The sequence below is a fragment of the Coturnix japonica genome, chromosome 16 (genome assembly GCF_054131305.1).
Source record: "Coturnix japonica strain WE chromosome 16, WE-NBRP24, whole genome shotgun sequence".
NCBI lineage: Eukaryota > Metazoa > Chordata > Aves > Galliformes > Phasianidae > Coturnix > Coturnix japonica.
Window position 1 is genome coordinate 2560001 of NC_140678.1, and position 21119 is coordinate 2581119.

The 21119-nt window shown below is 58.8% G+C and overlaps 5 protein-coding genes across 11 annotated transcripts in view; 3 read left to right on the forward strand and 2 right to left on the reverse strand.

Moving 5' to 3' along the window:
• Positions 1-2583, reverse strand: part of USHBP1 (USH1 protein network component harmonin binding protein 1) — a 5018-nt gene extending 2435 nt beyond the window's left edge. The window contains exons 1-10 of one of the 2 annotated variants that reach the window (XM_085517747.1): positions 2479-2583; positions 2105-2363; positions 1913-2022; positions 1657-1842; positions 1486-1587; positions 1296-1405; positions 1072-1212; positions 902-984; positions 568-676; positions 258-489 (exon numbers count right to left, since the gene is read on the reverse strand). In XM_085517747.1, coding sequence (XP_085373873.1) covers positions 258-489; positions 568-676; positions 902-984; positions 1072-1212; positions 1296-1405; positions 1486-1587; positions 1657-1842; positions 1913-2022; positions 2105-2363; positions 2479-2487 — 1341 coding nt within the window. In that variant the 5' untranslated portion in view covers positions 2488-2583. Of the gene's footprint in view, positions 1-257; positions 493-567; positions 677-901; positions 985-1071; positions 1213-1295; positions 1406-1485; positions 1588-1656; positions 1843-1912; positions 2023-2104; positions 2364-2478 lie in introns of both variants that reach the window. The other variant, XM_032441023.2, reaches the window with a different exon arrangement.
• Positions 2584-3019: 436 nt separating this feature from the next.
• Positions 3020-5948, forward strand: BABAM1 (BRISC and BRCA1 A complex member 1). Of its 5 annotated transcripts, none has more exons than XM_085517751.1 (9): positions 3020-3124; positions 3821-4135; positions 4214-4272; positions 4364-4484; positions 4787-4865; positions 5110-5134; positions 5274-5403; positions 5500-5586; positions 5680-5948. In XM_085517751.1, exons 2-9 carry the CDS (start codon positions 3839-3841, stop codon positions 5878-5880), a joined length of 999 nt encoding a protein of 332 aa, XP_085373877.1. In that variant the 5' UTR covers positions 3020-3124; positions 3821-3838; the 3' UTR covers positions 5881-5948. The 5 variants fall into 5 exon arrangements, with proteins under 5 accessions (XP_085373877.1, XP_085373878.1, XP_085373876.1 ...); XM_085517752.1 differs by having other exon boundaries at positions 3020-3099; XM_085517750.1 differs by having other exon boundaries at positions 3020-3072.
• Positions 5949-6562: 614 nt separating this feature from the next.
• ANKLE1 (ankyrin repeat and LEM domain containing 1) lies at positions 6563-10161 on the forward strand. Its single transcript, XM_015886291.3, has 8 exons — positions 6563-6649; positions 6822-6965; positions 7053-7158; positions 7244-8705; positions 8783-8945; positions 9040-9199; positions 9274-9403; positions 9805-10161. Exons 1-8 carry the CDS (start codon positions 6585-6587, stop codon positions 9975-9977), a joined length of 2403 nt encoding a protein of 800 aa, XP_015741777.2. The 5' UTR covers positions 6563-6584; the 3' UTR covers positions 9978-10161.
• Positions 10078-17584, reverse strand: ABHD8 (abhydrolase domain containing 8). The gene is made up of 5 exons (XM_085517757.1): positions 17445-17584; positions 12426-13191; positions 11838-12008; positions 11521-11737; positions 10078-11446 (listed from the first exon to the last, which is right to left on the reverse strand). Exons 2-5 carry the CDS (start codon positions 13181-13183, stop codon positions 11297-11299), a joined length of 1296 nt encoding a protein of 431 aa, XP_085373883.1. The 5' UTR covers positions 13184-13191; positions 17445-17584; the 3' UTR covers positions 10078-11296.
• MRPL34 (mitochondrial ribosomal protein L34) lies at positions 17480-20439 on the forward strand. 2 transcript variants are annotated; one of them, XM_085517758.1, is made up of 2 exons: positions 17480-17616; positions 19867-20439. In XM_085517758.1, the coding sequence occupies exons 1-2, from the start codon at positions 17480-17482 to the stop codon at positions 20174-20176; spliced, it is 447 nt and encodes a 148-aa protein (XP_085373884.1). In that variant the 3' UTR covers positions 20177-20439. The 2 variants fall into 2 exon arrangements, with proteins under 2 accessions (XP_085373884.1, XP_015742025.1); XM_015886539.3 differs by lacking the exon at positions 17480-17616 and adding an exon at positions 19189-19247.
• The last annotated feature ends 680 nt before the right edge of the window (positions 20440-21119 follow it).

Below are 21119 nucleotides of genomic sequence, written 5' to 3' on the forward strand. Positions count from 1 at the left end.
CCATCACCATCACCATCACTATCACTATCACCATCACTATCACTATCACCATCATCACCATCATCACCATCCCCATCCCCATCATCATCCCCATCCCCATCACCACCATCATCATCACCATCATCACCATCACCACCATCACTATCACCATCATCACCATCACCATCACCATCATCACCATCCCCATCACCACCATCATCATCACCATCCCCATCACCTCCCTCTATCACCTCCCCAATGGACCCCGCTGTGCTCACCTTCAGCTCTGCTATCTCCCGCAGCAGCTCCGCTCTCTCTGGCCGCCTCCATCCATGCAGGAGGGCACGAGCATCCCGCAGAGCACGCTCAGCACGGGCACAAGCATCCTCACCACGGTGGGACGGGGCACGGCTGGGCACGGGGACGTGGCGCAGGGAAAGCTGCACGGCTGCCTGCTCTGCACGCAGCTGTTGGATGGCCTCACGCAGGGCACCCTCCTCTGACCCATGGCTGCTATATGGATGGGGGTGAGGTGGCAGTGAGGTGTGCATAGGGCATAGGGATGCCCTGGGGATGGGGATGGGGTACCTGTGCAGCTCGGGGAAGGAGGTGACCCCGCTTTCCTCCTGTCTTTTTGGCCCTGCTTGGCCCAGCCTCTGTGTGGGGCTGGACCCACAGCTGTGCTCCCCTGTAGCTCCTGGGAATGGGAGTGCTGGTGTGCCCACAGCGTGCTCAGTGCCAGCACCCAGCCTGCCCACATCCCCCTGCACCCCCTCACAGCCCTCAGAACCCCCACAAAACCACATTATCCACCCCTGCACGCCTGCAGCACCCCAATATCCTCTTGCCATCCCCTCATACACCCTCTCTCCTCCATCCCCCCATCACTCCCACATCCCACATCCCCCAGTTTGCCACTCACCATCACCGGGTCCGTGCCCATCCTTACCCAGTTTCACCCACATCCATTCCAGCAGTGCAGCATAGGCATCCACACAGCGCTCACTGCACACAGAGGGGCTCAGCACAGCACTGGGGCTCTTCCCCCCCCCATCTTACCCCACATCCCCATCCCCACATCCCCATCCCCACCTGCTGTGCAGTGCCATGTGCAGAGCGCTGCTGCAGGACTCGTGCTGCCCCAGCACCATGCTGAGCTGCTCCGAATCGCTCTTGCAGTCACGTAGAGCAGCTGAGAGCTGCTGGTTCACCTCCTTCAGCCTCTCCATCTCCCTGTGCATCGCTGCCCGGTCAGCTCCGTGCCTCAGTTTCCTCATCAGAGGCGCTCAGCAGTTGCTGGGGTCAGGGGGACTCACCCCTGTAGCTGTTGCATCCTCTCCTCCAGCTCCTGGCTGGCACCCTCTGAGGGCTGGGGGGAGAGTGTGCTGTGGGGCTGAGCGCTGTGGGGCTGAGCTTTGTCGTAGTCCTGCAGAGGGGAAGGGCAGAGCCCAGCATTGATTAGGGATCCCCTAAATGGAGCCCTATCCACCCCTGCCCCACACTCACCTGGGGGTCCCCTGCTCCTGGTGCCCTGCTCAGCCCCACGGCGTCACCTCCAGCACCACCCGTCCCCTCCAGCCTGGCCAGAGCCTCCTGCAGCTCCCACACCTGTATGAGCACCGTGCTGAGCCCAGGCCCCAAACCATGGGGCTCCCACTGGTGCAGCCCCACACCCACCTTCCCCTGCAGCCTCTCCCGCTCCCCCTGCAACGCCTTCAGTGCATCCATGGTGCGGCTCAGCTCCTCATCACGCTCCCCCAGTGCTGCCCTCAGCTCTGCATTCCTCTCCGCAGCCACCAACAGCCCCTCTCCCCTCTCTGGTCCCTGCCACGTCCCTGCCACACGCTGCAGCTCCTCCAGGCTCTGTGGGCACAACGCTATGGGGCAGCACCATCCCCATAGCGCTGGGGGTGTCCGTGCAGCGCTGCCCCACCTGTGCCCACTCTGCTGGCGGTGCCGGCGTGCAGCGATGCCGGGAGATGACGGCACGTTCCAATGAGCTGACAGCGTGTTGCAGGGCTGCAAACAGGTCGGGGTGGGGGGCTGGGGAGAGGGCAAGGGGTCAGCTCTTGGTTTGTTGTATCAGTGCATCATGGCAAGGCATGGCATGGAGCACTGCACCCACCTTCTATCCCGGTGCTATCAAGCCCACGAGGCTGCTGCCCATCTGGGCAGGGGCTGCTGGTGCAGCCTGAGTGCTCTTCTTCCTCACTATGGGGCAGATGCTGAGTGCTGTGGGGGTCTGTGCAGGCCAGCAGCGCTGTGACGTGCTCCTCATCCCCTGCTGTGTCTTCATCCTCATCTTCATCCTCATCTTCATCCTCATCCTTGCCCCTTTCCTTGTCCTTCAAGGCTTGCAGTGGGGAGCTCTGCCCGGCCTGGCCCTGGGGGTCAGAAGGTGCAGGGGGGTTCCCCGTGTTCTTGGGGTGCAGTGGGGTCAAACAATGAGCCCTGTGGACCTGCAGCACCCTGCGCCATTGGGGTCACCCCATTACTTGCCTCCTCCATCCCACGTCTCCTACCCACAAACCGACCCCACAACTCGGCCCTACAGTGACCGGATCCTTCAATGACCGGATCCTGCTGCTGTTGGGGCCCCGTGGGGCCGCCCCTGGCCTTGGCCACTCCGTGTTCCTGCTGCCATTTCCTCTTCCTTAGCAGCCCCGCTACATCCTGCATTAACCATTGCGCTGCAATGCACCGGGTGACGGCCACCCCAGGATGGGGGGGGGGGTTTGGGTTGGGTTTGGGGGACCCCATCCCCACATTGAGGCCCCACATCGAACCCACCCGTGGCTGCCCACGGAGCCAGCTGGGAGCACTTGATCTGCTCAACGTCCTTGAGCGCAGCAGGATTTGCGTGGGTGTGTCACGGCCTTTTGGGGCGCAGGATGGAGCTCGGGGGGGGTTGTAGGGTTGCACAGGGCGCTACACGCGTGTTCGGGGCGCTGTGCACACGCGGGTGACCCCACGTGTCAGGCAGAGACCGGAGAACTACAGCTCCCAGCTATCACTGCTCGGGGATGGTTCCGGGTTGCGTAGGGCGGAGCTGGGGAGGACGAGAGCGGGTGAGATCAGGGCGGGGGGTGCGGGGTCCGTAAGGAATAAAGGGGGCACAGAGTGGGGTGGAGGGCACCAGCATGGGGTGTGTGGAACGGGAGGGGGTGGGGAGGGGGTGTGTGGGGCGGGGGGGTGTGTGGGGTGAGGGGTGAGAGGAGGAGAGGGTGCGTAAAGCTGGGGGGGCACGGAGCGAAGGGTGCACGGGTATGGGGTGCACAGCTGGGGGGGTGCATGGATATGGGGTGCACAGCTGGGGGGTGAACGGATATGGGGTGCACAGCTGGGGGGTGCACGGGTATGGGGTGGACAGATGGGGGGGTGCATGGATATGGGGTGGACAGATGGGGGGGTGCACGGGTATGGGGTGCACAACTGGGGGGGTGCACGGGTATGGGGTGCACGGATATGGGGTGTACAGCTGGGGGAGTGCATGGATATGGGGTGCACGGATATGGGGTGTACAGCTGGGGGGGTGCACGAATATGGGGTGCACGGATATGGGGTGCACGGATATGGGGTGCACAGCTGGGGAGATGCACGGGTATGGGGTGGACAGAGCGAAGGGTGCACGGATATGGGGTGCACAGCTGGGGGGGTGCACGGGTATGGGGTGCACAGCTGGGTGGGTGCACGGATATGGGGTGCACAGATATGGGGTGTACAGATGGGGAGGTGCATGGATATGGGGTGCACGGGTATAGGGTGCACAGAGCAAGGAGTGTGTGCTGATGGGCTGCGTGGAGATGGGGGTGCAGTGACCCCCCCCCCCCGGTCCATACAGCCCCCCCAGAGCGGTGCCATGGAGCGGAGCTGCGGGATGGACACGTCGGGGCCGGGCAGTGCTGCTGAGGAGGAGGAGGAGAAGGCTCCGGAGCAACGACCCCGCACCCGTTCTAACCCTGAGGGGGCTGAGGATCGGGCATTGAGCGCTCAAAGCAGCGTGGGGAACCGCAGTGAGGGTGAAGGGGAGGCGGCCAGCAGTGAGGACAGCCCGCAGGGAACCGCAGCCCCCGATGGAACCGCCTGGCCCGGCCCCTCACATCCCCCCCCCGAGGTGCAGGTGAAGACACCGAGGGTGAACTGCCCTGAGAAGGTGGTGAGTGTGTGGTTCTGTGGGGTGGGGGTGGGGGGTTAATGGTGGGGTTTAGGGCTCAGCTGTGGGGGTCTCACCCAGATCATCTGCCTGGACCTGGCTGAGGAAATGGCTCTGCCCAAGCTGGAGTCGTTCAATGGGTGAGTGAATGGTGGAGCTTGTATATGGAGGGTGTTAGAGGGGGGGGGACCCTGCTGAGCGCTGTGCCCCCCCCACCCCCCATCCTGGCAGCTCCAAGACCAACGCGCTGAACATCTCACAGAAGATGATTGAGATGTTTGTGAGGACGAAGCACAAGATTGATAAGAGCCACGAGTTTGCACTGGTGGTGGTGAACAATGATGCCACGTGGGTGAGTGGGGATGGGGATGGGGCAGGATGGGGATGGGATGGGATGGGGATGGGATGGGGATGGGATGGAATGGGATGGGATGGGATGGGATGGGGATGGAGCAGGATGGGAATGGGATGAGGATGGGGATGGGATGGGGATGGGATGGGATGGGATGGGATGGGATGGGATGGGATGGGATGGGATGGGATGGGATGGGATGGAGAAGAATGGGGATGGGATGAGGATGGAGCAGGATGGGGATGGGATGTGGATGGAGCAGGATGGGGGTGGCTCCGTGACCCTCACCTGCCCCTTCCCAGCTTTCAGGGTTCACCTCAGACCCCCGTGAGGTCTGCAGCTGCCTCTACGACCTGGAGACCGTCGTCTGCAAGTCCTTCAGTATCCATTGACACTGAGGCATGAAGGGCTCCCAGTCTATTCCTGCAGAGGGCAGAGACCCATGGTGCCCCCAGCATGGCCTAGTCTGTGCCATGGGTGTGATGCCAGCTCCTCCACAGCCACCAAATGGCGTTGCTGGAGGTTTTGTGCCCAGTTTTGTCCCATTCTGCAGCATCCCTGGGTTGGTTATATGGGGGGTGGAAGGGCTCTGTGTGCCAGCATTGCTCCTTACCTCACCCTACAGATCTGGATGGGCTCTTCAACCTCATGTGAGTCCATACAGCTGGGGGGCAGCACTGGAGGGGGGATCAGGGCGGGAAGCTCCCAGTGCAGAGCAGCCTCTGGGGGGTGTTATTGGAGTGGGATGGGGGGCATTGCGTGGCACTCAGTCCCAGCATGGCATTACAGCCAGCAGAAGATCGAGCTGCCAGTGACAGACAACGTGCAGACCATCCCACCACCCTACGTGGTACGCACCATCCTGGTGCTGGGCCGGCCCGGCTGCCAGCCCCAGTTCTCTGTGTCAGAGCAGATGAAGGTAAGGACCCCCCCTCCTCCCCTTCCCCCCCCAGCTCCCACCCCACTGGACTGAGCACCAATGCATGCAGAGCTGTGTTCACTTCTCCCCTTGCAGAAGATGCTGCAATGCCCCTATTTCTTCTTTGACCTCGTCTATATCCACAATGGGGCGGAGGAGAAGGAGGATGAGACCAGCTGGAAGGTATGCATGGAAGGAGTGGGGGGGGGAGAGAGCTCTGTGCAACCCCCCCCCACCTTTTCTGCACCCCCCCCCCCCCCCCCCCTTGCCCCTCAGGAGCTGTATGCATTCTTTGGCAACCTGGACACCAAGGGCACCAACTATAGATACGAGGTGACACTGACGGGGCCGGCTGTGGAGCTGCACAACTGCATGGCCAAGCTGCTGGCTCATCCCCTGCAAAGACCCTTCCAGAGCCATGCAGCGTACAGCCTGCTGGAGGGGGACGAGCCCCCCGAGGTGGAGGCCACTGTTTGAGTTGGGGAGGGGCTGCTCCTATTGGGTTTGGCTGGAAATGGGGGAACAAAGAGCTGTTTTCCTGCCTGGCTGTTGGTGCTGGTTTCTATAGTGGAGTTGTAAGGGGGGTGAGGATGATCAGAAGGATAAAGGGTGTCTATGGGGGTTGCTGGGGGGGGTGAGGATGATCAGGGGGATAAAGGGTGTCCCTATAGGGTATGCTGGGGGGAGAGGTGAGGATGTCCAGGGGTTTAAAGGGTGTCTATGGGGGATGCTGGGGGGGTGAGGATGTCCAGGGGGATAAAGGGTGTCTATGGGGGTTGCTGGGGGGGTGAGGATGATCAGGGGGATAAAGGGTGTCTATGGGGGATACTGGGTGGGTACAGGGCAACACTGGGGCTGCAGCTGGACGTGTTGAGGGGCTGGGGGGGGGTTACTGGGAGGCACTGAGTGGTGGATACTGGGCAATGGGAAGCAATGGGACGGTTCTGGTGTTGCAGAGCGCTGTGTGCAGTGCTGGAGCACGGCACCGGGTGGTGCTGGTGCTGAGGACTGGGATGCACTGGGCAGTACTGGTGGGGGGCACTGGGAGGCGCTGGGCACTACCGGGTGTAAGGCAGTACCGCCCCCTCCATTCATATTCACGTGGGAGCCGCTAGCAGCCTCCTATTGGTCGCCTCGCAGCCAATCAGCGGCGGCGCGCGGAGGATTCGAGTGCGGCATGAATGGCGCAGGGTGGCATGAATGGAGCGGGGCGGCTGTGCGGGGCGCTGCGGGGAGGGCGAGAGGAGTAAGAGGGCACCGGGATGGGGTGGGGGCTATGGGGGGGGGGGTCGTGTATTACAACAGCCCAAACCTTGCAGCAGCGATGCACCCAGGGCTGTTGCTTTGCTGTATGGCCTCGGTTTGGGCCGTGCTGCGGTGTGTGTGGGGGGGGTGACCCCCGTGTTGTCCCCCCGCAGGGTGGTGGAGCTCCTCCTGCAGCACGGGGCAGACCCCAACGTGCTGCTTGCAATGGGGTTCGCCCCCATCCACTTGAGTGCTGCAGTGGGGGGCGTGCGCTGCTTGAGGCTGTTGTTGAGCTACGGAGGGGACCCTAATGCCAGGTAATGGCCCTCGGGGGGGGGCTCGGTCCCATTAGAAATGGGAACGGAGCCGCCGAGGAGGCAGCGGTGATATCGGTGCGGTGGTAGGAGCGCCGAGGGGCTCACACCGCTGCACGTCGCTGCGTCCTGGGGGAGCTGCGGGTGCTTGGAGCTGCTGCTGCAAAATGGGGGGGACCCGGAACTGCGGGACCAGGTTAGAGCTGGGGGCGGTGATTTGGAGCCAGCCCTCCGTCCTTGGTGGGGGTGGGACCCACAGCGGCAATGTCCCCTCTCTGCAGGACGGGAAACGAGCCATTGATCTGGCGCTGGAGCGGGGCCATGTGCTGTGCGTGCGGCTCCTGCGGGACTGGAGCCTCCCAGCCCCCCAGGGAGCCCGGCGCTCACTGTCCTTCTTGACCGAGGATTGCAGCGATGCGGAGCTGCTGAGCAGCACCCGCGTGTCCCAGCTGCAGGAGCCCGGCCTATGGGGCAGCTGTGGGTCGGGGGAGCCCCCGTGCTGTGCTCAACCCTGCTCGGGTCCTTCCCTCACCCCATGGCTCCCAGAGGGTCCAGCTCTGCCCCTGCAGCCCCTGGCATCCAGCACATTGCTCTGGGATGGGGGGGAGCATGAGGAAGTGCCCCTAGAGGGGATGGGAGTGCACAGTGCTGGGGCCAGGAGTCCCCCACAGCCCCTGCGTTGCAGTAGGGACCGTGGGGTGCTGGAAGCAGGAACCAGAGGCCGTGACCTCCCTGGGGACAGCAGCGTGGATAGCGAGCGCTTCGTCACTGCAGTGGAGATGCTGGAACCCAGCGGGGCTGATGTGTGCCCAGGAGAAGCCCCCTCCTCAGCAGGACCCAGGGAGCTGCCCACCCAGAGCCCCTCAGCTGCAGAGGAGCTGTCTGTGCTGTTGCAGGGCTGCAGCCTCGACTGCTCCCCCCCCCACACCCTGCAGCTCCCTTGCAGCCCAGCTGACACTGCTGCAGGGGATGTCACTTTGCAGCCCCCCCAGTTCTGCCACGTCACCCCCCGCACCAAGAGCCGCCTTCAGGCCTCAGCAGTAAGGCTCAGTGCTTCCTCCTCTTCCTCCTCCTCCCTCTTCGATGCCAGCCTGGATAAGCCCCACAGGCCCCCCCGGGTCAGAGCACCCAGGGGTGTCCCCAGGGATCCTGCCACCCCCTCAGGGCACTGCATTGCACTCAGTGGTGAGGATGAATCTGGTGGGGTTGGAGAAAGCACACGGTCCTCAGATGACACCCAGATCCTCCCCAGGAACCCCAGCAAGCTCAGCTCCCCCCCAGGTACCAGCAGCTCCAGCCCCACAGTGCTGCTGGCTCCTGGGGGTCCCAGCCATCCCCAGGACTCCCCATTAAATGCTCAGGGTTCTCCCAGCTCCACAGTGCTGCTGGGTCCTGGGGATGCTCACAAGCTCCAGGATACCCCATCATGTGTTCAGTGCTCCCCTTCTGCTACTGCCCATGGGGTGCTGGTGCCAAGGACCCCAATGATGCCATGCCCATCCAAGGACCACAGTCCGCACCGCCCTGTGGAACCTGATAGATGCCAGCCCAGTGAGCAGCACAGCCCAAATGCTGAGGCCACCAGACTTGGGGACAGGGACCAAGTGCAGTCCCTGCGGATGCTCTCAGATGAAGCTCTCCTCCAGCGGCTACGAGCGCTGGGCTACGACCCAGGACCCATCACAGTCCTCACCCGGCGTGTCTACCTGCGGCGGCTGGAGGAGCTGAGCCGCAGCCCAGCAGGTGAGTCCTGGGGACCTGCCATCCTTTTAGTGCTGGGGGGGTTCAGGGTGACCCCAATCCTCCCCCCATACACACAGGGCACAGCCCTGAGCTGGCAGATGCGCTACGCACCGGCCACATCCCCAACTGCGCTGAGGATGAGATGGTGTTGGCACGGCAATTCGACCGCCCCGACCAGAACCGGCATTGGCGTGAGGGGCTGCTGAAATCCAGCTTCAATTACCTCCTGCTCGACCCCAGGTAGGGCTGTGCTGCCTCTTGGGTGGACCCTGAGGCTGGGAACACCACGTATGGGGGTTCTATGTACCCCCGGGGTGGGTTCTGTGCCCCCCAGGACCACTCAGGACCTCCCATTGCGCTGCCACCGCCTGAGCCCTATGGAGTGCTTCAAGACCTTTGTTGATGCCATCTTCTATGTGGGCAAAGGAACACGTGCCCGGCCCTACAGCCACCTCACTGAGGCTGTGAGCCAGCACCGCAAAGGGACAAGCAAGGTGGGATGGGGATGGGTGTGGGGTGGATTGAATGGGGAAGGAGGAAGCTTTATGGCTATGGGACTATCCCATAGGGCTGTCCTAAAGTGCGGCGCATCCTGGAGATCTGGGCGAGTGGGATGGGTGTCATCTCCCTGCATTGCTTCCAGAGCAGTGTGCCAGCTGAGGCTTATACACGGGAGGGCTGCTTGCTGGAGGCCCTGGGTGAGCAGGGGATGGGGTTATGGGGGGGGGGACTGGTTCTATCCTCCTGTATGGGAACAGGGGGATGTGGCCTGTCCTGGGGCACATGGAGAGATGGGGGTCCCTGGACAGCACAAGGTTTGGGCAGGGAAAAGATGCGTGGAAATGGATGTTAACGGGACCCCACGGGTGCTAATAATGGGGACTTTGTCACTATAGGTGCTAAGGGGGACCTCATGGGGCCACAGGTGCTAAAGGGGGATCCCAACCTCATGGGGCCACAGGTGCTAAAGGGGATCCCAACCTCATGGGGTGCGGGTGCTAATGGGGACCTTATGGCAATGTGGGTGCTAATGGGGACACCGTGGGTGCTCATGGTAAGCACAGTGTGGGAGCTGTGGGTGCTGACCCCGACCCTACAGGGCTCCGTGCTGTCACCAATCAGCGGAAAGGGAACTGCTATGGTGTGGCAGCCAGCTGGTCCCCAGCACGGCGCCGGCGCCTGGGCGTCCATATGCTGCACAGGGCAATGAGCATCTTCCTGGCTGAGGGTGAGCGGCAGCTGCGGCCATCTGACATCCAGGCTGGGCGCTGAGCCCCCCCTGAACCCCCACCCACCACCAACAGGGGCTGGAGACACCCCCTGCTCTTCCCGAGGCTGCGCTCTGGGGCTGCTTTTAACGTTGTAAACGATGGCGAGAACGTGTCTATTTATTTTCTCTCTCTACCCCTACGTGATGATGAGTAAATGGCTGCAAACAGCTCAGAGCTGTGCCTGCTGTCCGGCTTTGCGTCCCCGTGATGGAGTTGGACACAGCTGTGGGTACAACACGGCTTTACTGCTCGGGATGGCGAGGACACGGTGCAGGGTTTTGCCTTTGTGCAAGCGATGGAGCGAGCGGAGCAGCCTGACGGGGGGGAGCTGCAACCCTGGGTTGGGGTTACAGGGGAGCAGAGCCGCCATATGGGGTTGGTGCTTGGAAATGCATCCGAACCCATGTATTGGTGGTTAAAATCCTTTGGGGGGGGGGGCTGTTGGGTGGGCATGGGTTGGTGCCAGGAAAGGGGGGGTGGGAGCGTGGGTCACGCGTGGTAATTGTCACACGTGGTCACTGCTGTGCTGGCACCAGCTCCTTGAGGCCCATCCACTTCATTGCACGGTTATGGGGGTCTGGGGGGGATGAGAAGGGGTTTGCACCCAGCTGTTGGGTAAGGTTCCATTGGGCAATCAGGCCTGGCTGCGTCTTTGGTTTAAATGGGGGGAAAAAAGGGGAGAAAACAAAGAGGGGAACGGCTCTGCTCGTTGTGGTCAGGGGAGGCTGCAGCCATCCCTATGTAAGGGTTGGGGGCTGGGGAGCAACTGTGCCCCTCCAGGAGCCCCGGTGTATTGGGATGGGGGCTGAGCGGAAGCCAGAGCTGCAGGACCTGAAGCAGTGCTGTGTTTGGGGACACGACTGCACAAATGGTGGCACTGGGGGAAGAGAGCTCAGCTCCGGCCTCATCGGCCCCCACCACAGCTTCAAAAAGGCAAATCCCACTGGGGCTTCCCCTAAAGCGATCCCAACTCAGCTCCATGCTGCCAGGTGTCTGTCTGCTCTAGGAGCCGTGTCCCCGCAGTGTCCTTGCTCTGCCCCCCCCCGAGGAATCACTGCGTGTGGATTACAATACTACAACAAAACAGGATGAAGGCGCTCCAGTGGCTGCCATAGGACCGGGTCTGCTGTGTTCCTAACACCGGCCCCATACACCCGTGCCTGGGGGGAGCCTCCGTGCTCCTCTACCCGCCCGTGGCCCGGGAACAAAACCGGCTGCGTGCCCGGCAGTGCCGGCTGCGCCCCGGTGCGCCCACAAACCCCTCCGTGCTCCCCAATATCTCTCCCATCGGAGCAGCCCGGTCACCACATCCCCTCCACCTTATTTCTTCTCTCCTTGCCCGTCCCCACTTGGCGTCTCGGGCTCCCAAAGGACGAACTCATGGAGCAGGGTGTTGACCGTCTCGGGGCACTCCATCATCACCATGTGGCTGCCCTCATCGATCACCTTCAGGAATGCGATCAGCAGGATCTGCAAGGGGATATGTGTCAGTGCTGGGTTGGCAGCACCAGGATGAGCCCTCAGCCCTGCTGTGCCCCATATACCTCAGCCATGCGCTGGTCCTCCTCCACTGGCACAAACTTATCGTGCATGCCATGCACCAGCAGCACGGGTACGGCCAGCTCGGCGTGGTAAACCTCATCACCCTCCGGCCAGTACTGCCCGCTCATCATAGCACGCAGCACGAAGGAGGAGACGTTGAAGGCGTTGCCTTCCTTCAGCAGCTGCTTCTCTTTGGCACCCTGGCGGGCAAAGCCAGCCCTGTAGGATGTGGGCAATGGGTTATGGGTTAGAATAGGGATCCCCCCTTGCTGACAGCACACTCAGGGCTGAGCTTGCTGGGGGCAGCAATGGGACTCACTTGAGGAAGCTCCAGGCCAGGCACGGGGACAGGCAGTGCAGCACGCAGGTGGGCATGTTGAAGATGGAGCACAGACTGGGCTCCAGCGCCGTCGGACCCCCTCCATTGATCATGATCACTTTATGCACAAGGTCAGGGTACTCGTGGGCTAGGAAGGTGCAGAAAGAGACCCTGCAGGGACAGACAGCAACGTGGGAGCCGTGGTGAGGACAGTAAGTGTCACACGCTGTGCATGAAGAAGCCATTGGGATGTCACCAGCACCCATAGAGCAGTGCAGACACGCTGCAGGATGCATCCTGCTTGTCACCAACCTAATCCAGCACTGCTTAGTCCCCATCTAATTGACTTTCTCAAGCTTACTCTATTTATAGGCTGAACACCGCCAGCTTCCTCACCGGCCCATGCTCAGGGTGCTGGGATTAGCTGAGCCCAGAGCCGGGCACCGAGGGGATGGAGGGGATCAGAGCTGGGGATAACATGTGGGCTGGAAACCCCACACCCTCCTCTGCTCCTCGGCCCTGCAGGGCAGGATCTATCTGGCCACAGAGAGGATGGCAATGGGCTGAGTGCACCCCGGTGCCCCTTACCCATACGAGTGCCCTATCAGGATGTTCCTCTTCTTGGCATAACGCTTGAAGACGGCCCTCATGTCCTCAGCCAGAGCATAGAAGGTGTAAGCAGCAGCGATCTGAGGGGCTGAGCTGCAGCCATGGCCGGCCAGGTCAGGAGCCACCACCTCATAGCCCAGCTTGGTGAAGAAGTCCAGCTGCTCCTTCCAGATATCCAACGAGCCTCCCACACCATGGATGAAGAACAGGACCACGTCGCCGTGCGTCCCTTTGCAGCTGGTGATCTGCTTCTTGCAGTCGATGTTGATCACCTTCTTGGGTTTGCGCTTCCGTCTCTTACCGGCCGCTGCATTGCATGCACCAGATCCTGGTGTGCCGCATCCTGGTGTACCAGCAGAGCTTTGCACTGGGGCTTGGCCAGCCAGCTCAGACAGCTCCAGCTCCACAGTGCTGCTGGGTTCAGCTGTTCCATTGGAGCAATGCAGGATCTCAGAGCGCACGGCGTCCCCCAGGTTCTCAATCACCAGCTGCCCATTGCGGTACAGGGTGATCTTGCGCTTGCAATGCACCGTGCCCCTCTCTGCATCCCTGGGTTCCTCGGGGGGTTCAGCAGATGGGCGGCTCGGAGCACTGTGTCTCACCCTCAGGATCCTGCCTGGTTTCACCTCCAGGAAGCTGTAGCCATTGCTGGACTCAACGCTGTCCAGAGGCCCCACGGCGTTGGTTGTCTTGCCCATCAGGCAGCAGAGGAACCCCTCGGTGATGCTGTTCAGCATTATGCTCCCTGCGTGAGGAAGCAGAAGGAGGTTGGAGCAGCACAAAGCAGGGCAGAGCTGCTGTTGGAGCATCCCGTGGTGCTCCCCCATGTGCACAGCCCTCCCCATAACCCTCCCTATGAGCCACCTCCCTTTGCTGCTGGTTGGAGGTGGAAGCGAGGGAATAACACTGAAGGAAAAAGCCCATTGAAAATGATGCTTCTGGCACCAAATGTGGGGGCTGAGGGGAGGCTCAGCTATGCAAATGCATTATTTATACTGATTAAATGTGTGTGTACAGCTCCCGTCCAAACCACCACCGCAACCAACGAGAGATGCAAATTGCAAGGACTGGGGTCGGATGTTTTAATTAGAGATGTTCCACATAGTGATGCTGAGCATAAGAACCTGGGGGAGAGGCACTTATCCAGCTGGGAGGGTGGGCAGCCCCCTCCCCATGACAGAGCAGGGGGTGGTTGTGGGGCTGGGGGACCCATAGCATCATCCTTCTGGCTCCAGGACCAGCCCAGCCCATGCTGTGTGCTCTTCCAAAGGTGCTCAGGGTGTTTCTGAGCTCAGGGGGCACCTGAAGCACTGAGGGGATGGGGATGTTCCTGCCCTCCCCACCCCCCCCCCAACTCCACCAGGCTGATGTGCATTTATTATGGATGCAGCTCAGTACATTGAATTATTGATGCTGAGAGTCTGCTCAGCAAAGAGATTCACAGTGAGGACTGGGGGGGATATAGCAGAACCCCCAGCAATGGCTGCAGATACAGAGCACAACCCCCCCCAATGGACAGAGGGGAAGGAGGAGCTCATTCCCCATGGGAATTAAACACCACCATCCTGGCTGCAGCCCATTTAACTCCCCCAGCAACCGCTCAGAGCACACAGCACTGCAGCAGCAATGCTGGCAACGCACAAGAGGGAATCAGCAAAACAAAACCCGGCCTGGAGGCTGCCTGGGCTCAAGGCTTTGCCTGCAGCTTTGGTAATTGAATGCATTTGGAGCTCGGCTGCATCCTGCTCTGGGTTTGTTGCAGCTCCAGCATGCACAGCTTGGATCCCAGCAGCCTCCCTTCTCACTGTGTTAAGAGCAAAAGATCTCAGAGCCCTGGAAGGAGAAGCTGAGTGCAGCCCTTGTAGCACTGGGCCATGGAGCTGCATGGAGATCCTGGCTGGAAGATCCCTGCTGCCTCTATGATGGATAGAGAATCTCTTTGCTCTCACCATGCCTCGAGCAGCAGCTGAGTGCCAGGCTCGAGCTGTGCCCATTGATCCCAATGCACTTCTGGAGCTGTTGGCCTGCAGTGCCTGTTGGCTGCAGACCCCATTGTGCTCAGCCTGCAGCACCCCAGCCTGCCTTCCATCTCTGTTTTGCACGGAGCCAGGATTTGCACTGCACCTCCATTTCACAGGGCATTAATGATCTCCTCGTGGATTATAAACAGGACTTCTGGCCAACCCGACTTGACATTGATTAACTTCGCAGGATTAACTCAATTAGTCCATCCTGTTTGTCTCCAGAATTGATTTGCTGGAAGGCTGTTGCACACTCAGGAGCTCCAGGAACCCTGCTCAGCCCAACTTGGGTCTACTTTGGTCCCAGTGTAGTAGGGGGGTGACCAGCAGGGCAGGCTCTGCCACTAACATCAATGCTTGGCTTGGGGTTCACAGCCTGAGATCTGGCAGCTCATGCTTTGGCTCTGGAGCTGGGAAAGCCCTGGTTGAATCACATCATCCCAGTGAGGAAATGGAGGGGCAGGAGGTGGAGGGCTCTGCATGGGGGTGGGGGGGGGGGCACAGCGCACCCGTCTCCCACCTCCCACTGCTCCGTCTGCCACAACCAGAAACATCAAGGGACGTTCCCTCCACCAGATGAAAGGGCTGCAAATGAAACCAGATGGATGTGAAGAACTTTGTGAAGATGCTGGTAACCATGGCAATGAGCTGCCCCTCCTCCTCCTCCCCCCCCCTTTTCTTTTTCCTCCATCCCAATTACCTTCCAGTGCCACCCCCAGCAGAGAGTGAGATTTCGGCACCGGTTACATAAGGCCAGGCACAACACTGAGTCAGGCACGGCACCAGGCCAGGAGTGTAGCAGAGCATCCCTAGAGGCTGGGGAAGGGCAGAGCATCGCCATGAGCTGCTACCCATGTGTGTGTCCCCCTCAAAGTCAAGGCTTCCCCTGGGAGACCTCTCCCATCTCAACAGCAGAGGAGCAAAGGATGCTGTAGGGATGATATAGGGAGGCTGATCTGCTGCTCAGCTCCATGGGCCACTGCTGTGGGGTCCTCTAGCTCCAGCCTCTGTTCCTCCTCCCTCCCACCACCGCTGAGAACCCAGCTGGGAACAAACAACTTACTGACCTACTTTGGGCTGCGGAGCTTCTGATTTTATACAACTTGATGGCACCGTGTCACAGCTGGAGGAAAAAATGGGCCGTGATCTGATGTGTGGAGGGCAGAAAGCCCAACATGGGAGCGTGACAGGCAGCCATGTGGGACTGGCATAGAGCCCGTGGGGCAGGAGGAGAGCAAGGATGCTGTGCTTCTCCATCATGGCACTGAGCGTGTCCTTGCCAGAAGCCCTGCTAAACATTTGGCCCCAATTACTGAGCCGAGAGCATCGCTACTGTAAGAGCTGATGGATGTGAATGGCTTATACCCCCCCTATGCCACAATGCTCCTATAGTCCCACTGCTCAGCACCTCCAACCCCTCCCAGCACACATCCCTGCAGGGAGCAGCAGGGATTCGTAGCTGCTAATTCCTTGCCAATCCTCAGAGGAGAAGTGCCAGAGATATGAAGACGAGCGTGAGACGTTCTGCAGCCAGAATCCGACCTGCCATAATAATTTGTTCAGCTCTAATCCCTTTCCCCTCCGGGGCTCATGTGTATTAATGATGACACACGACACTCTTGAGGAATGGGCCAATATCGTTCTGCTCTTTCCATCCTCCCCCCCCATTCATTCACTCTGCAAATTACAGCATCGAGAAGCGTGTAAAGGCAACACCTGGTTAAGCACCAAGGTAACGTTGATGCCACTTTAGCCCTGCAAAGGAAAACTTCCCTCTGGGGGGGACCCAAACCAGCACTTGGGTGGGTGGGGAAGCAGCTGGGTTTGTTGTTACACCCAGCTTCATTGGCCTGATAGCAGCTTTATCAGGGCATGCAGGGGTCAGGAACTGAACAAGGAGCCCTGAGATGCTCAGCACGCACTTGCAGGCCCCTGTTTGTGTGCAGGGCTGTGCTGATGGTCCTGCAGGATGCAGACAAACAGCACCGAGTGGAGAAGCAATGCTGCGGGGGGGAGGAAAAGCAACGAGCACCCGACGCACATAAAGCAACCCGGAGCCAGGGCTGGCTGCCTGCCACACGTCTCTCTTTAGGAAGGAAGAAGACCTTGAGAAACAAAAGCTTATGCAATGCAACAGAGGAGTAACCTGTGCCTGACCTCTGGGGCTGATATACCACCTCACACCCCCCCCCCTGACCCCCATCCCCATCCCGGCTTCTCAATCTCCATCCCGGCTTCTCAACCCTCCTGTATATCCATGGGGATCCTGCCATGATCCCATCGCATCTCCACAGCAAATCAGGCTCCAAATCCTTCAGCTGCAAATGTCCTCCAACCTCCAGGAGCAGCCTAGAGGCATCGCAAGGAGCAGGAAGGAGAAAACCCTGCCCCCCCTCAGCCGGGTAGCGATGCATGCAGGTGCCCCCCTTACTCTCCAAGCAAAAAGCCAAGCAGATCTTCTACATAGCAACAGCGGGTCAGAGCCAGCAATCACCGTCTGTAATTGCATCACAACAAGAAGCCGTTCTTAAGTTCTATCACTGGGCAGCTTTAACCCTGCACTCCAAGCACGCTCATAGTGCAGTGCTATGACAGCTGGAGCTGCTGCCTCCTCTCGTCTCCCTTCAGCCCCACTCAAAGCCCTGAAACCCCACTCAAAGCCCTGCAGCCCCCACTCAAAGCCCTGCAGCCCCCACTCAAAGCCCTGAAACCCCACTCAAAGCCCTGCAGCCCCCACTCAAAGCCCTGCAGCCCCCACTCAAAGCCCTGCAGCCCCCACTCAAAGCCCCGCAGCCCCCACTCAAAGCCCCGCAGCCCCCACTCAAAGCCCTGCAGCCCCCACTCAAAGCCCTGCAGCCCCCACTCAAAGCCCTGCAGCTCTCAGCCTCCAAGCAGATCCTTTGAGAGCACCTTTGCTGCAGCACATGCCCTGCATCACCAGCTCCGAGCATCACAAAGAAGGGACAGAAACGCTCACCTCATTTATTGACAGAGGTTGGTCGAGGTTGCAAAATGAAAGGCTTGCTCTTGCAGGAGGCAAAAAGGGGGGAGAGGAGGAGATGCGAGGCAGCAGGATGGATGCAGGATGTAGGATGCAGGTGCTGGCGGGCAGCTCAGCTGGTCGGGCTCCTCCGATCACATCTTTTTAGGTAAGGAAGGATGGAGCAGCACCTTCAGCTCAGCTCATCGGCTTTAACCTGCAATTTCAGCTTCCATCTTCACCCCATGAAGCCCAGCAGAGCAAAGAGATTCATCCCCGAGCTCTGGGGGCTCGAGGGGAGGAAGGGGGGGGGGGTTGGGGGGGGGGGGTGCTATTTGTCCTTGTAGTCTACAGCCATAGAAAGCCCCTTAAATCCCTCCTAAGGAGGAGGGCTTTGTGTTTGACAGACAACAGGACTTGCCAGTCAAAGCTGAAGCGAGCTGCCCGCCCATGGAGTCATGCCAAGTTGGGGGGGGGTGGGCTTTGAAGGGGGGGGGGGGTTATGGGGGGGGTGGGCTTTGCCCTATGGAATGGGATGGGATCTCAGCTGCCTGGATGAGATGGGGGTTTCCTCTATGAGTGCAATGCTGTGTTATAAGCAGGGTTTGCTGTTAATCCCTGCTCTGGTCGGGCAGCTTTTTGCTGGTCTCTGGTTCATTGTAGGGGGGAGAGCCCCATTTACACCCCATTGATGTTGGGAATGGCTTTAGGACGCAACACAGCCCGATGAAACCATAACAGAGCTGTGCTATACATGGCTATACATGGCTATACATGGCTATACATGTGCTATACATGTGCTATACATGGCTATACATGGCTATACATGGCTATACATGTGCTATACATAGCTATACATGGCTATACATGGCTATACATGTGTTATACATGTGCTATACATGGCCATACATGGCTATACATGGCTATACATGTGCTATACATGGCTATACGTGGCTATACATGGCTATACATGTGCTATACATGGCTATACATGTGCCATACATGGCTATACATGGCTATACATGTGCTATACATGGCTATACATGTGCTATACATGGCTATACGTGGCTATACATGGCTATACATGTGCTATACATGGCTATACATGGCTATACATGTGCTATACATGGCTATACATGGCTATACATGGCTATACATGGCTATACGTGGCTATACATGTGCTATACATGGCTATACGTGGCTATACATGGCTATACATGTGCGATACGTGGCTATACATGTGCTATACATGGCTATACATGGCTATACATGTGCAATACATGGCTATACATGGCTATACATGGCTATACATGTGCTATACATGGCTATACATGTGCTATACATGGCTATACATGGCTATACATGTGCTATACATGGCTATACATGTGCTATACATGGCTATACATGGCTATACATGGCTATACATGTGCGATACATGACTATACATGGCTATACATGGCTATACATGTGCTATACATGTGCTATACATGTGCTATACATGGCTATACATGTCTATACATGTGCTATACATGGCTATACATGTGCTATACATGGCGAACCCCAAGCTGGCCGCCATTATAACAAAGCCGCCCCGCAGAACTACAAATCCCATCACCCCCCGCGGACGTTACGCACTACGTAACGCCGTTCCCACCCCAGCGAGCACGCACCCCTCTGATTGGCCGAGAGAAATAGCAGCCAATAGGGAGCAGTGTTATTGGGAAGGTGGTGCTGTGAGGCTGGGGGGGAAGCAATGGCGGCCATGTTGGGGCGGCTGTGTGTGCAGGCCGCTGGTGGCAGGTAATAGATGGGGATGGAGCCATGGGGCCTAAGGGGCACCGGGGTGGGCAGGGGTCCTTCTATAGCGGGGTCAGCGGTCAGAAATCGCTTGGTTTACCCCTATATAGCCTTATACAGGCCGAGCAGGCCCAGCTCTATGCCTGGCCTTACAGCGGGGGCTATTGGGACCATTCAAGGCCCCGCTTTGGACCCATAGGTTTCCAATGCTGGGACCCCCAGGCCTGGATCCAGCGCTGTATATAGGCCTTCATAAGGGGTATATAGGCCTTCATAAGGTTAATATAGGCCTTCATAAGGGCAATATAGGGTGGGCAGCCCATTCCTGCCCTGCTCTGACCCCCCTGTTGATTCAGCCCATGATCCCGTTGGTTTCTGCTTTGCTGCTGGGTTATATCCAGTGTTTATGGACCCTCAAGTCCTTCTCTAAAGGGCTTTAAATACTGTGTTCTCCCATTGTGTGTGTATACCTGGCATTGCCTTGAGCCAAGTGCAGCATTGAAGCAATCTGATAAGCGGGGCAGGCAGTGAGGGTGTTAACCTTAATCTGTTGGTGTTAACCCGCTTTTCAAGCCAGCATTTCTCTTTATTCATTCATATTTCTCATTTACTTTTCCAACAGGCTTTTCCTGCTACAGCCAATTGCAGTCCAGCCCATCCAGCTCCGCTCAGCATCAGCCCTCACCTATAGCAAGGATCTACCTATCGGCCACCCCTCCTTGAAGCCTATAGGCACCATCCCATCCTTCCCCATCCCATCGCCCTCCTGGAACCACCAGCAGATCCGCACGAAGGCGCGTGGGAACAATTATCAACCCAACAACCGTAAACGCAAACGGACCCACGGGTGGATCAAACGTATCAGCACACCGGCTGGGATCGAGGTGATCCTGCGACGGATGCTCAAGGGCAGGAAATCACTGACACACTGAGGGTTTAATGTGGGCTGAGATGGAGCAAAGCCCTTGGAGCTGACATGGGTTTGGAGCTGTTATAGGTTTGGAGCTACCCAGCTTGATGCCTTGTATTAAGAGTGAGGCTGTGATGTGGCCATGCATCTAATGTATTGGGTGTTACACTGAGATTGGCCTCTAAGGGCTTTATTTGATGGCTGCTTTCTGCTTTTTCTCATTGTGTGTGATTATAAGATGACCTTGTGATAACACAAGGAGGAATTAAAGCCTGGCAACTCGCACTGAGCTCCAGTCACTCATTGCTGGTGCATTGGTAATAGGGAGAGGAAAGCCAGCTTATCTTTTACATATAGCCCAGCTTGCTCCTATACATAACATGGAGCCTCTGAGGGATGGCAGCTGAGGGCTGATGGCACAGAGAGCTTAATGGTCATGTACATAATATATCAGCTCTGTGTTATTATGGGTGTATATGGATACACATAGAGGCCTTGGAATGGAGATGGGAGCCCCACATTGCTGTTTATCTGTACCATCCAATGGAAGCTGGCTGTGTTTTGGTAGTAAATGGCTCTTTGAGTGGACCTAGAGCACTGAGCAGGCCCAGAGGTGAGGCTTGGGGTTGCTCTGGTGATGCTCTGTGTGATCCCAGCCCTGTTTCGTTGCTGGCTCGTTAATTATAACAGCGCCTTCATTAATGAGAGCGGAGGGGAGACGCCATACCCGGCCTGGACTACAACACCCGGCATGGACTACAACTCCCAGCGTGCCCGCGGCCGACATCACATCCGGGTTCCTCCCACCCCCCACCTCCTTCCGTTCGGCATTTCCTGCTTCAACCGGATCCCAGACTCCTCAGCGCCGCGCTGACTGACGGCCGAGTTATCCAATAGGCGCTGGGTGTTTCGCTGTGCTGACCAATAGGAGCGCGTGTGGGGCGGGCGAACGGCGTCAGGCAGAG